The following is a 15,112-nucleotide window of genomic DNA, read 5'->3' on the forward strand; positions in this document are numbered from 1 at the left end:
AGACAGTTGAAGGTGTCTCTAATAATTGGAAAAACTTTGGCAGTGCTGCGAGAAGTGTGCTTAATTTTAGGCCATTTCTTTGGGCTTTAAATTGGAAAGAATTAAATTAAATTCTCGCAAAATAAATCATTAAATTGCTGACAGAATTGTGTGTCATATTGCTGCCTATCCATTATCTTTCTGCATCTAGTTCAAGGTTTTTCCAATACCTAAATTCCGCTGTATTTAAATTTCAAGCTTGTAATAAATCAAAAAACTGATACGAGTATTCAGGTCATTGCTTGATCGATTGATTGATGAATGTCTCAGGCGGTACTTGGGCACATACTTTCCATTAGAGGAGATACATTTTATGTCTTGTCTGGAGTTTGCTTTGGGAATTTAGCTTGGGTAAATAAGTAAATATTTCACTGCCCTAATTTATTACAGACACTCCCCTCCCTGGCTACAGCCGGCGAACAATGAAATCAATTTAGAATAGACTTTTCAACACACACATATCTGGCCTAAGCCTAATCTTCCACTCTCTGTGTCTCTTTGCAGTTATTATAAAACAAACAACCAGAAGGAGGAGCAGCAACGACAAAGCCAAGTCTATTAACAGGGCAAACACAAGCCTCGCTTCTCTCCTTTAACGAGAAAAGGAAAACCCATCCACCCACGAATGGGTAAGCTGGCAATGAGGCGACATCGATGCGAGGAGCAGCAGCAGGAGCAGATGAGGAGGCTGCCTGGAACCGATTCGAAACAGTTAGCCGGCAAATCGGATTGCGAATCTGCTGTATTGACATAAGGAAATCGTTAGCCGGCTTAGCCAGCAGCCCCCCAACCCGAGACACAAAGTGGAGCCGAAATTTAAAATTAAAAATATTGCAAAAAAAAGAGCGAAGATAAGCAGAGACGCTGGAAATCAAAGACGGCACACAAAGTGATATGCTAATGCATTGGATTTAGAGAGAGACAGCGAGACAGAGAGAGAGAGCGACAGAGACAGAGACAGAGACGGGTCGAGTGTTGAAGCATGAATATTTCATGAGGCCAAAGCCGAGCAGGAGACAGAGAGTTAAGAGCCAGCCCCAAGTGATGACAATAAGCTGTGACATGGCGGCAAGTCGCTAGAGACAAGCTCAGAAACAGCTCAGAGCAGAGTGAGAATTGCCCAGAGCGAAAGAGAAGGAGTGAGAGAGAGAGAGAGTAAGGGAGTAAACGACAACAGTTTCCGGGCTGCAAGATGACAGAACTAAGACGAGCTAATGGCCTGGACGCCTCCGTTCCGCGGCTCCACAAGCAGCACTCGCTGCGGCAGCATCCGCTGCTGCACTCGCTGGCGGATCATGGCTGCAACCTGAGCAGCGGTGGCAACAGTGCGGCAAGCACCACCAGCAGCAGCACGGCCACAGCCACCACAGCACTCGGAGGAGGAGTTGGAGCTGTACCTGGCACTGGGCTGGGCAGCACTCAGCGCAGTGTGGAGTTCGATGAGCATGATATTTTCTATGTGTCGCCATCGAAGCGAAAAGGGGGAGGCCCTGCCAATGGCTCTCTGGTGGCTCCTCCCAGCAATAATCACAATGTGGTTACCTTTTCCAACTTTGTGAGCGAACAGCGGATGACGCCTGCCTCCTCGCATCGCGGATCGTTGAAGCGCAGTAAGGGACGCAGCAATCAGTCGCTGTGCAGCTGCGATGCCGGCGATGAGGCACAGTTGCAGCTGCAGCCGGATGCTGCCGCCAGGCCGCTCTTCGAGTACAGTCTGGAGCGGCGACGGAAGACACACACATACTCGTGCGAGCAGAACGCACAGATACTCATGAGACTGGAGCGCGAGCGTAATCGTAAATTATCGCTGACTTTACCCGGATCCGCCAGCGAAATGGGACTGGTAACTGGAGGAGGATTGTTGGATCTGCAGGTGAGTGTTGTAGCCCCCCCCCCCCCCCACCCCCTTCACTTTATGTAATTGTTATTGTAATCATGAGCATCCACGTGGCACGTGGCGCGTGCCTGCAACAGGCAGCAGGTAAATGTGATAAGCAAACAGTGCCGCAGCACGTAGAACGAACACGAACAGAGGGATGGAGAGAGAGAGAGAATTCCCGACCGACACCTGCCACCTGACAGCTAGCGTTTTGTGGGCAACAGCTTTGCTCCACGGGGTCTTTGGGGGATCGAAACAGCTCAGAAAATTCTAATTTCTCTTGCTTCAAATGTAAATTTATATTGCTGTTGACTTAAGTTGGAGGGAATGGGTTTTATTGGAGGTAAAAAACCTCAAAGAGCGCTAACAGTGCGCTAACAGTGCGCAAGCAGAGCGTTAACAGTGCGCTGTAGCTGGCAGCGGTTACAGGCTGCTAACATGGGGTCTAACAGCGCTGCTGCTCTGTTGCGGCTGCTGCCCTGTTAAACTTGCTGCTCTGAGAATCGCCCAAAATTCTCTCGAAAACTTTCTCAATCGAGTTGCTCGAATGCTCGAAATTTCCCTACTGTTTTTCGAAAACCCCTTCATATTCGATAATTTTTTCCAATCGAGTAGGTTTACATTCACAGCTGTCGCTCGACTGTGTTCTCACATTCCGATACTTTCAGTCGTGCCCTGATCCCACTAACAACAACAACAAAAATCGGAAAAAAATTGGTACTCGATAACAATATTTTTTTCCGATAAATTTTTTGTGGAAAATTATCCAACAACAAATTTGTAAATATAAATTCAAGAAAATAATTATTAAAAAAATAAATATAACGGAAATAAACTGAAAATGGATAGCGCTGTGTCTTCGGCGTCGTTGATGCAATCGACGGTATCGCTGTCCAAGGCCAAGAAACCGAAACGGGAACGATTGCCGACATTCGATTTATCGCTGGAGCAGAAGAATGACATTAAGAAGGCATTCGATTTATTTGATACGAACTGCACGGGCTTTATCGAGGAGAAGGAGCTGCGTGTGGCCATCCGTGCCTTGGGCTTTGAGCCCAAGAAGGAGGAGATCAAGAGCATGATGGATGAGATTGACAAGGACAAGACAGGGCGCATAGCGTTCAATGATTTTCTGTATCTAATGCGTCTGAAGATGTCCGAAAAGGACTCTATGCAGGACATGCTGAAGGCTTTTGCCTTCTTCGACGATGATCGCACTGGGCGCTGCTCATTCGCCAATTTGAAGCGTGTGGCCAAGGAGCTTGGGGAGAAGCTCACCGACGAGGAGCTGCAGGAGATGATCGATGAGGCCAATGCCAGTGGCGATGGCGAGGTCACACGCGAGGAGTTTTTGGACTTCACAAAGAAAACTTTTCTTATTTAAATTCCCTTTTTTTTTACTGATTTTTATATTGCTTTGCGTTTGGGGAAACGACGTTGTTAATGGATTAACATAGAATATTGATTCACACATCGTTTCAGGCGGCATACCACGACAGATTATCCACTATATAAATATGCTCTTGAAGAAGTTCTGGATATGCTTCGGTTAAATAAAAGCAAAGCAATATTTTATATATGAAGCCATCACAGAGTCTTTGTTTGCCTCCCTTGAACCCAATCAGACACCCAACATTTATCACAATTAACACGGTGTTGCCCTCCACTGCACCGTGCAATTACAACAAATGACAACCCGATCCCAACCCGCTCCTCCGCTCTGTTCCACGAGCAACGTTCTGGTTGTGTTGCTCCTTTCTTCTCTGCCGTTCCTGGCAGCTCGCTGTCATGCATAACAAATCTCTCTTTGACACATTTGATGTATGCCTGGCCTGGCCTGGCTCTGTCTCTGTCTCTTTCTCTGTCTCTCTGTGTGGCCCACTTTCAGTTGAGTTTGTTGCAGCAAATTGTGGCTGCAATTTGGTGGCATGCGTGGGTGACAGGAAAAAAGAGTGAGTCTGCGGCTCATCCCCTGTTTCAGTCGCTTTTCTCTGTGCCTGTCTCTGGTTGCTGTCGCTGTCTCTCTGTTCAAACGGCAAACATAATTTAGTAGCAACGTTTTGGAGTTTTTATTTACGCTATGCGTTACATTTAAGCTCCATTTAGTTGTTGGTCTGTACCAAAAGACTCTCCATAAACCCCACTCTCCACTCTCTAGTCTGGCTTTAAAATTGATCAACTTCTTTGCTGGATTTATGGCTGCATAAATGCTCGAGTACAGCTGGACCGATTGATGTCCGACACTGAGCTGAATTTATGTTTTCAGAGTATTAATTGCAACCAAGAATCAGTTGTATCGTATCCCATTTGATACATTTTTTATCCATATGCATTGATGACCTCACTGTACCAGCTGTATGTATAAATAAGTAACCAGCACATCAATCTAATAAGTGCTGCAGCATGAAAACTCCACTCATAAAGTCTGAATAGGGTCCGGGAATCCCCACTCCAAATGTATATCTTGACACGCAGGTTTTTATGTCGAAACTTTTACAGCTGCAATAATTAGAAACTTTGCTTCGCATTTCGGCCATCAGTTGGTCTTTAAAAGGCTCTCCCTCACCCGAAAGCCCAAATGGCCATTGATAAAGTCGTAAAGTTAAGAGCCTGATGGATAATTACAAATTGGCAGGAGTCCCAGACTACAGAGCAGAGAAAAACTAAAACAAACTTGAGTATTTATAAAAGTTTTTGCTTATTGCTTTTGCCAAATCGATTAAATGCGATTGTGTATGTGGGTGGAAGGACCAGCCAGGGACACGGCAAAAGTTCGGGTTAAATATAACCAACACTCAATTTTACGAACATTTAACTAAATACCCGGACCCGGGACTCTGCCCCAGACTTCAAACGAAAGAGAGATGTTCGTAAAAAGTTTTTTCGCAAACTACAAAACTGCCATAACTCAACATTACGCCCCGGCACACATACAAATACACTCTCTCTCTTTCTCTCTCTCTCTGCCTGTGTGTGTGTGTGTGTGTTTGCCCCTCTTTGGCATATTCGTGGAAATTTTTGTAACTGTAGCAAGAAATTTGAGGCGAAGCGGAGCTACTGCTGCTCCCTCCACACGCATATAGACACATAAATTATGGTAAAAAATTGCACAAAATTGCAGCAAAGTAGACGAAAAATTATTATAAAATGTGCATTATGAAATTTAAAACGAGACAAAGAGCCAAAGCATAATTCAAAAGGGTAAAGCCAAGAGATAAAGGCAAGAAGGGAAGGGTGGAGAATGGATGGTGACAGAGAAGGAGCAGATGAGAAGCTTAACTTAGGAGTGAAAAGTGTTATTCGTGGGTCGCAGATTTGGATACACTTCAAGATGTAATATTTGGGTAAAAGATTATGAGAAAGTGTCTCGATTTGAAGCCATAAAGAACAGAATTGTATTCAAAAACATCAAAAATATATTCCTAAAAATATGACCTCGTTTTGACACTCAATTTCCATTTCAATTGCCTGGAAGCTATACCTAAACCAAAAATCATACAACCCTTCAGTAAAGTGTATTAAAGACCGCACCAGATGACAGAATAAAAGGGAAGCTGGCGGGTAAGCGAAAAAAAAGAGTGCAAAAAATGTGGCATGAGACAAAAAATAAAACTCCTCTAAACTAAAGGGAAAAACGTCGGCTAAAAGTCGCATAGAAGAAAAACTACGGCGATATATCAAGCAATTTAATGCTCGAAAAACGCACCGAGAGATGCGGTGCACCACGAGTCGCTGCCACCCGTCTGCCACTTGCAACAGTGCCACATAAACATGGCGTCAAATTTGCGGCGTAAACGCCAAATAACCATATATACTGTTGCATAGTTTTTGGGATGCACTGTGCCACAGAATTTATTCCACACACATATACATACATGGCGGGGGAACTTTGCTCTAGTTCTTCGCGTTTAATTAGTGAGTGATTTGCAGTCACAGCAGCTGCAAGAAATGTTCAAGTAACGAGAGGAAAGCTCAAAGGGAAAGAATAGAAAGAAAAGGAGTAGCTAGGGAGAAGAGAGAGCACTTCCTTTCGTTTGAGCAGCGAGAAAGAGCAGTCGAAGAGAGGAGAAGCATGAAGAAGAAACTGTGTCTAGGATGGCAATTTGCTGGGATATATTTACACTGTTTAAGTTGTCGTTTAATCCGCTGATAAGCATCCAACTTAAGAATGTTTATTTAAGGGGACATGGAGCATGTTTTTGCAGCACTTTGAGACACTTCATCAAACATATAAACAGTGACATCAAAGGGGTTTTAATTACCGATTTATAGAGATAAGTTGAAGTGCCGGGAGAAGGACAGAAATAAGGAAACCAGAACGAAGAAATGGATGCAACTGTTCAGATATTTTTCGGAGCATTTTTTGGCCATTTTCATGCAACTGAAGGCAGATATATGATTTGAAATCCATTCCAGCAGCTTAAAATAAATATCCAAAAATTCTCTCTAGCTTCGTTCGACCTCTTCGCCCCATAAATCATTAAATGGCTAACTTTGATCTCATTAAAGTTACGAAAAGAAAACCATTTCAATATAATTAACCTTACCACTGCCCCTGGCCAGCCCACACGAAACGAAAAACTCCAAATCACAACAGCAACAACGGAAAATATGAGCAAAAAAAAGTGAGAAAAAACCCAAAAAATAAATAAAAACTGTTTAGAAATTGGCTGGACGTAAAATATGCAGCACACGCCGCCGCTAAATATTTGCATAAATTATTTAGAGCTGGCGACAGGCCGGGACAGAAAAGAATTACCAAATGAAAATATGAAAATTTCAATTTCCACTTAAGCAGCGGACAGGATGCGACAGGAGGCGGACAGGACATGGACAAGGTGACAGGGGACACTCAGGGACACTCAGGGACAAGACAGAGTAAATAAAAAATAATCAAGACACAACAAAAAGAGAGACAGAAACACAGACACAGACACAGACAACAATAACGATGGTTGCTGGTGTGCCATAAAGCAATCAAAATTCAAAGAAATTTTTATTAATGGCAATGCAGACACACATAAACAGGGAACAAAAAAGGCAAGAAAAGTGCCAGGAATAAGCAATGTTTCAGGGAGAGGTGAACTCAAATCAATGCAAATGTATTTCCCGTAACTGAAATTCAATTTCAAATCCCAGAGCGTGCTTTTCGAGATGCTCCTCCGTCCTCTAGAGAAGTGCTTCGAATGATTATGATGATGATGATGCCGATGTCGATGCCGATGCTGACCGTAGCAAATTCAATTAGGGACGGGAGAGACGTTGGGCCATGGCCATGACGATGCGCACTTGGAAACGACCTCGAACCTGGCCCCGTCCAGCAGTGGAAATTGGGAAAATTTCAGGGGTGGATAAACCTTTTTCTTGGCCTTTATCGCACACGCCTGTTATGTGTGTCTGTGTCTCTCGGTGTCTATGGCATAATTAAATTTTATGTAGCACTTTTTGTGGGTGTAAATGTTGAACCCATGAATATTTTGCAGCAAACTTACACTGGGCAAAAATAACAAGCATTTGGCGAGGGTCTTAGCATGGGTTTGGGGTTTGGCTTCCGCCGGAAGCTGCCTGCCTGCTGCCTGCCTGCTGCTCACATCTATTGATTTAATGCGATTTCCCACTTGAATTCACACTTCCACTCTTACTATTTTGCAGTGCGACACGCCCAGCCTGTCGGATGTGGACATCATACCGCCCGTGCCGCCGCCGCCTGCCATGAAGCGGAACGGCAGCATGCGCAGCCTCAGACTGTTGCAACATCTGCAGCAGCAGCAGCAGCAACAACAACAGTTGGTATCCTCTGGCAGTCACAACAACAATTTGGCTCAGCTGTGCAGTAGCGATCTGTTGCAGGAGTGCACCAAATCGGCGCTGGACGAGTGCACTGCCACGTTGCTCAATTGCACCGCCACCGCCAATGGGAGCAGCAATCAGAGCAGCAGCAACAGCAACAGCATAAGCAGCAGCAGTCATTGCAACAACAACAATAATAATGCCAAGCCAGATATCTGCCACACGCATGGCCAGCACCACAGTCATGGCCAGAATCACAGTCAAAGTCTGAGCAAGCCACAGAGCAAACATGCAACAAACCCGCCATTTGCTGCCCACGAGGAGGATGAGATATTCACGCCCCACTCGAAGAAATCGGATCCGAGTCTGTGCTTTCTGGTGCCACCAGTTGGTGCCGGCACGGGTGCAGCCGCAGCTGCGAGTGCAGCAGCCGGAAACGGAAGTGCTGCCTCGAAATACAACACCATCGGACCGAGCAGCGATTATGCCCGACACCTGGCCCACTACAGTCGCTACCTGCAGAAGCAACACCAACAGCAGCAGCTGGCACACTTTCAGCAGCAGCGCTGCCGCTGCTTCTCCCAATCGCTGCTCAACTTCCCCCAACAGGGAGCCCAACAGCAGCAGACTCTACAGCAGCAGCAGCAGCAGCAGAGTCTCCAGCCTGCCATCTTTCACACGAGCAGCATGGACTGGACATTGCCAATTAATAGTCGCAGCTTTGGCAATTTGGTCAACATAGAGGGCAGTGCCATCGGTGGCTGCCGTGTGCCGTATCAGAAAATGCCACAGCACCAGGGTGCCGGCGCCGGTGCCGGTGCCGCTGGCAGCGGCAGCGGCAGCGGTGGGGCATTGGCCGACTCCACCTTCACCATGACATCGTTTGACAGCGACATCGGCATTGGGATCGGGCATGGGCATGGGCATGGGCTCAAAGAACGCGAATCGCAGACATCGCTGCACCAGCAACAAGGCGCTGCACAGTTGCACAGCCATTCGCATTCGCATCCGCATCATTATCATGCACACCATGCGGTCGTGGGTGGATCGGGCTCCGGCTCCCTCACGCCACAAAAGCATCACCAGCTGCACTCGAGCGTTACGAGCATCATGCCATGGAAACATCGACAGTGTCCCAGTCGCGGTTCCTCCAGCTCCGGCACGAATTCATTCCGTAAGTATTCACGTGGAGGATGTGGATTTTGGTGGGATTATTTTGTACCCTGGTAATTGTTGGAGTGGAGAGGGTATATACGATTTTTGGAGATGGTGTGTGACAGGGTGGAATAAGCGATAGATTCTGATCTAACTGAAGACCTAAATGCGGATTTATTTATAATTTTTATAAAGCTTATTGACAAAGTTTTCTAAGTCATTCTGTGCAATGCTGAAAAGATGTAGAAAAATTATAGAAAAGTTATTTAAATACTTTATGTAAGTTCATCACCTTTGAATGATTATTTTGTGATTATTTTTGTGCAATTTTAAAGAACTTTTTCGAGCAATGCCGTAGTACTCACAGTTCAGAGAATATCCTCGTCCTTTTCCCTATTTTTGAAGCACTTTTCTCCAGTTTCCACCCAAGCGACTTCCCAAAATGTGTTCCACTCTTGCTTACAGCTCATCTCTTAGTCGCTAGATATTTCCCGTCACTCCTGCTTTCTTCTATAATCCTTAAACTGCAATCTTTAAACTTTTTCCTAAACCGAAAATAGCCATTCTCCCACCCCCTTCTCCCGTTCAAATACGCATTCGGAGAGGCAGCTTGCAGGAACTTTATGACATTTCTCTGTCGCTGCATGGCCGCTGGATCTATCGCTGTACAATGTACATACATATCTCCATCTGAACTGTTGGGTAGACATCGACATGGCATTGCACTTAATATTCCGCTACCTTCCCCCCTGCCCGTGTGGCACGCCCCCCTTAGGGCTGCAATTCCATTTAGTCGTTAGCCGTTTGATTGCGCTTCGTGTAACATGGCTGCTAAATGTTAAACGTTGCCAATGCCCGCGTGACTTTGGTCTCATCATCAAGAGCTGCTGATGCTGTAGTTCTCGCTGTCGCTGTTGGTGTCCTCCTCCTCATCATCATCATTCTGACTACCAGCTGGCAGCAGCTACCATCTACCAAACTCATTCCCCATCCTTGTCATGTCTACTGGCAAATGCAATTCGTTAGCAGTCAAAAACTGCGTAACTCTGTGCAGGACGACGATGTCCTGTAGCCCTTAAATGTATGCAAATCGTTGATGCGGCTGCTCCCAGTAGCAGGAACAGCAGCAGCAGCAGGACTGCTCATCCTCCTTCTTCTGCTCCACCAACTCTTTACCGTTCTATGACTATGGCTTTTCCTCGTTAGGTTTGCACTTGCTTATCGGTAATTCACTTTGGACTCAGTCGCACAAGTGCCGGCCAATGTAATCAAATGGATACATCGCTCTGCTATCCATTCACACAGAGAGAGAGGAGTCCTTTCTCTTGCTCCTTCATGGCTAGTTTTTCGCCTCAGTTGAGTTATTTGCTTAGCTTCAGTTTCAGCTTTGCAGCTGCAGCTCCTCATGCTCCTCCTCCATTCTCTGTGCCACTTTATCAATCGGTTTTAGTTGCACAATCAAATTTGGATTTGCAATTAGAAATTACAAGCAGTTTGTCATTGATATTCACATAAGTGAAATCGTATAATGAGATTTGCATTTCCATTCGCATTGGCTTTGGCATTAGTTTCTGTCTGCTGTGCTCATCGTAGCTTTGTCTCCCACAGGAGTACAAGGAGCAGAAGCGAAGCTCTGGAACAATGTAATAAGCCCTTTCAATGTGATACCCGCATGTGCTTATTAGCTACTGTTTGCAGATTTGGATTGAGATTCAGGACTTATCTTTTGATGTTAGTTACCAAGGGTAACGAGCACGATTACATCGGTGTGGACAGCAACTGGTGACTGATTAGGAGATGGAATTTAAGAGTCTTAAAAGGGGTTAACATATGTGTGAATGTTAGTCAATGATTAATGGAAAGTGTGCTTGGAATTCTGGTATTTTGCGTATAATTAAAGCAATAGAATTGTATGGAATATTTTTATATTTGAAAGGTATTTCCTTGACAGCTTCCTAGCCGCAAAAAATGTAGCAGAAAAGTTTATTTATATTCCAATTACTTCCATACTTTTCAGCAGAGCTCTTTTAGTTATAGAACATTGCATTATCAAGCCCTCTTATGTGCATCCAAAAATGATTAAAAGTACCAAAAGTATTCCCGAATCCCCCGCTTCGTCGCTCATCCAATACTTTTAGCAATTATTTATACCATCTTTCCATGCTTCACATGCAATCTTTAACCAAGCAAAACATTTCTTGAATTACCAAATATCCCCCAAAGCTGCAGCAGCTAATTTCCTGCACATATACGTGGACGACGAGTATCCAACAAGTTGGTTCATGCTTGATCGAAGCTGATTTACTGCACTGCACTCCAGTCCACTCCGCTCCAGTCGTTGAATGGAATTTGAGAACAAGTCGAAGACCATCTTGATGATGCTTTCTGCTCTGCTCTCCCTTTGATTTCTTCTCATTTTGTAAACCAAAACCAACTCGGTAGCAATTCAATTTTAAACGTTTAACTAACCATATTTCCTTATTATCGTTTCTTTTTTGTTGCTGCTCCTGCTGCTGCTGCTGCTGCTCCTTCGATGATGGGAACACACCGCAACTTGATGTCGATGTTGCCTCTGGTCTTCCCTTATTTTGCTGCACGATGGTCGTGCACCATTACCATGGATGTTGCTCCTCCTGCTCTGGCTGCTATTGTTGCTGTAATCAATGCCACTGTCACGGCAATTTGCACACACACAAAATGCAACACAAACCAACGACCAACGGAACAATGATGATGATGATGATGACGATGAACGACGACGACGACAACGACAACGATGCTACAAACGACTTGGCATTGAACTGCCAATAACAACTACAACAATGGATGTGAAATGCTGGATATGGGATGTCAATGTGGGATGTGGGATGCTGGATGCTGGATGCTGGAACCCTTGGTCATCATGAATGCTGATGATGTTGCCTCCTACTACGCTTCTCATATGTGTCCCATGGGTCGTATGGCTGCTGCTGGCTCCTGTCTCCTACTCTCTGTGTGCTTGTGGAATATTCAGGATTCGATGCGGCCAAGCATTGGCTGGCTGTGAGCTCCATACTCTTGATAATTGGGGCTGCCAGTGTGGCTGTGCCGCTGGCTCTACGTGTGGCAGCAAGTGAGTATCTGAAACCCAAAGAGAGAGAGAGGCAGACACACACTCTCTCCATGGACAATAAATCAATTACCATAACGCAGACGACACGTTGGCTCTCGCACTATCTTTGAGTCGATTGCCACAGTGTGTGTGCCGCAGTGGGTGTCCATTGTGCTAATGCGACTCTAACTTGGTTAGAAGCTGTTGCTTCCGCTAGTAAACCAATTCCCATCTTCCTCCCCCGCCAGGTGCACCGTTTGAGGAACGTCTACGCGTGGCCGTGCAGCTGCTGGATCAAGTGCCTTTAATCGATGGCCATAACGATTTACCCTGGAATATACGCAAGTTCCTGCACAACAAACTGAATGACTTTAAGTGAGTATCCATCCAGCCATGGGCTGGGCAAAAATGCAATTAATTTTTAATACCAATTTGTGTTATTATCCCCTGCCCGCTGCCCGCTGCCCACTGCCCCTGCACAGTTTTGATGAGGATTTGCGCAATGTAATGCCCTGGGGTCGCAGCCACTGGAGTCACACGGATCTCACGCGACTGAAGAAGGGACGCATATCAGCACAGGTAAGCAGCCAAAGGATGCCCAGTCATGGCTCTAACCTCTGGCCACTAGCCACTATCCATTCTCACTTGAAATTATTATTGCACGTAACTTAAACTGAACTTGGCAGCTGGAATACACTTGCTTTTCAATGGGGTATAGCTGGTTTTAGATGAGATTTGGCCACAGAATTGATGCCACAAATAATGCTCAAAGTTAGTCCTGGAAGTGCTTATAAATCTGTTAAAATTCTCGAAATATTAAGAGCTAATCTTTGAGAATTTCCAACCCACCAAAGAGCATTCCTTGGCCTTTGCTTTTCTTCATACCAAAAAGTCTTTTCTCCTTGCTTAATATTTTATCCGCTTGGCAAGTGGTTGTCCGAGGCAACAGGCTGCTTTTGCTTTTTGCTTTGAGTCTGCGGAATAAGGCAAGAAAAAATATTAATTATGAGCCACTCACGAAGCTCAGGCTGAGACTCGGCAAAGATCTTCCTGCTGCTCCTGGTCCTCCTGTCTGTAATGATTCTTAATTATTTCTTGCCATGCAACCTGCTGGCTCGGCAAGTGCTTGGCATAGCCACTTGATGGCCTTATTGATTCGTTCCACGACTCTCGATTACAGAGAGAGGGGGGAATTTTTAAGCTTTCTTTTAAGTGGATCAAATGGAAGTGGCTGATTGGCGATTGGCAGTCATGCCAAATCGTTTAACTAATTGGAAGTGGATATTAGACATTGTAATTGACGGGCAGCCTTGCAGCCAGGTGTAGTCAAGCCAACCTGCGAATTCGGATGCGGAATGTATCAAGATTAATGAAGGAAACTGCCCGGAAAATAACGAAACTTGGAAGCGTGGTGGAAAAGTCGAAACGATTAACCGAGAGAGAGAGAGAGAGAGAGAGAGAGAGAGAGAGAGAGAGAGAGAGAGAGAGCAAAAGTTCATAAATCAATGGGGCAAACCGAAAACCACTTGAATATTTCAAATTGTCCAGAGACTTTTCCCCTGCACCCTTACCCCTCTCCCCTTTTTGCACTGCCGTTTCCGTACATTTTCCATTTCCCCAGTCGAACCACAAAGACGATTTTTCACGTTCGCCGCGAAAGAGAAATGGCTGAGGAAAAGCGAAAGGAATGGCTGAAGCATTCCAACCATAATGAAAATTAACTTTTCCAATGCATTTTATCCACGTGCCACCACCGCTCCCGTTCCCTCCCTGCCACTGCAGTGCCATAAATTCCGATTGCATTTTTGTTTGCGCTGAAAGCAACAGGGCTAACAGGTAATTGCAGTTGGCCAACTCTCTCAACACTGGCTGCTGGCTGCCGCAATTTAAAATTATGCAGCACTCAATTTAATTACGCAACCAAATGGCTCGACAGTGCCACAGTCCCACTCAGTCTTTCCCTCTCCCTCAGTCTCTTTTAAGCACAGAAAGAGCAGGTGGTGCGGAGGGACCGGGTGACTCCTTCTGCCAGGACCTTTGGTGGCTTTTATGGTGCACTAAATGTGATGCTTATTAAAACTTAACACTTCCAAACAGCCGCGATATGTTCCCACCGCACAGCTCCACTTCCGCAGCCAAAGAGCCTGCTGAGGCAGGAAACTTGCAGCAACCCTCTCCAGCTCGTTGCAGTGGCAAACTTCTTGATTCTCATGTTCGATGAGCGCAGCAAGTTATAGAGGCAATTTCTGGTTTCTTCGGTTAGCTAATTGAACTTGTTGACGAGGCTGCTTCCTCTGCCACTTAAACCTCCTGTCGACAGCCGGCACTCACTGCCGTGTGCAAAATATTGTGCAACTTCCACAAAAGTTAATTGCCACCGAGTGGCATGCATGAGAGCAGAGAACGGGGGCAGCTGTCAAGTGTGTGTGTCGTCTGGGTCTTTAGATTCATTTTGGTACCCATTAATTTGAAACATTAACCAGAGGTGTGCCACGATAATTTTTTCGAGGTGCATGGTTTTAAATGGAGGAAATAGTTGGGTAAATAATCTGTGAAATTGTAGCTAGAGAAATTATGAGTTTAGGCACCAAGGGCAAATTCCTTTTTGTTTGCTGTGATTAAAAGAAATTGTTGCTTTAATTATATATAATTGTAGTTAACAGAGCGCTTCCAGAGAAAGAGAGCGGTAACAGGGCGCTGTAAGCTGCAGCGGCCAGAGACTGTAACTGGCAGCGTCCGCAGACTGTTAATGGCAAGCAGCCGCAGGCTGTTAACATGCAGAGTGGTGGCGGACTGTTAATTGCGAGCGGCCGCAAACTGTTAACATGGCGAGCGTTAGAAGGGCTGTTAATTGAGATCGGTTCTGTTAACATGCAGATCGTTAGCGGACTGTTAACAGCGAGCGGTAGCAAGCTACAGAGCGACTAGCAGCCTGTTTACAGGGGCCTGCTAACAGCGCTTCCCTACACCAGAGACAAATCCCAGCTGCATGCATACTTTCCACGGTACCTCAAGGTTCTATCCCCTCAAAAGACACAGTCCTCCTTGAGCTCTCTGTGCTCTCCCCACTCATAAATGTACGCCTCAGCCACAATCTGCATAGTTTTTATTGCTTTTGGCTTAATGTGTTGCACAATTCCGATTCGAGTGGAGAAGTT

General features: G+C 45.5%; 2 protein-coding genes across 2 annotated transcripts in view; both read left to right on the forward strand.

The window, feature by feature from the left end:
- Positions 1-15,112, forward strand: part of LOC117582210 — a 93,684-nt gene that overhangs the window by 39,409 nt on the left and 39,163 nt on the right. Inside the window, exons 3-9 of the mRNA XM_034269818.1 lie at positions 544-1,176; positions 1,208-1,912; positions 7,571-8,514; positions 8,545-8,882; positions 11,877-11,975; positions 12,203-12,329; positions 12,437-12,533. Of these exons, the coding sequence (XP_034125709.1) occupies positions 1,232-1,912; positions 7,571-8,514; positions 8,545-8,882; positions 11,877-11,975; positions 12,203-12,329; positions 12,437-12,533 (2,286 nt within the window). The 5' untranslated portion in view covers positions 544-1,176; positions 1,208-1,231. The remainder of the gene's footprint in view (positions 1-543; positions 1,177-1,207; positions 1,913-7,570; positions 8,515-8,544; positions 8,883-11,876; positions 11,976-12,202; positions 12,330-12,436; positions 12,534-15,112) is intronic.
- Positions 2,738-3,414, forward strand: LOC117581913 (caltractin). The gene has a single exon (XM_034269383.1). The coding sequence runs from the start codon at positions 2,760-2,762 to the stop codon at positions 3,300-3,302; it is 543 nt and encodes a 180-aa protein (XP_034125274.1). The 5' UTR covers positions 2,738-2,759; the 3' UTR covers positions 3,303-3,414.

Source organism: Drosophila guanche, unplaced genomic scaffold (assembly GCF_900245975.1).
Source record: "Drosophila guanche unplaced genomic scaffold, DGUA_6, whole genome shotgun sequence".
NCBI lineage: Eukaryota > Metazoa > Arthropoda > Insecta > Diptera > Drosophilidae > Drosophila > Drosophila guanche.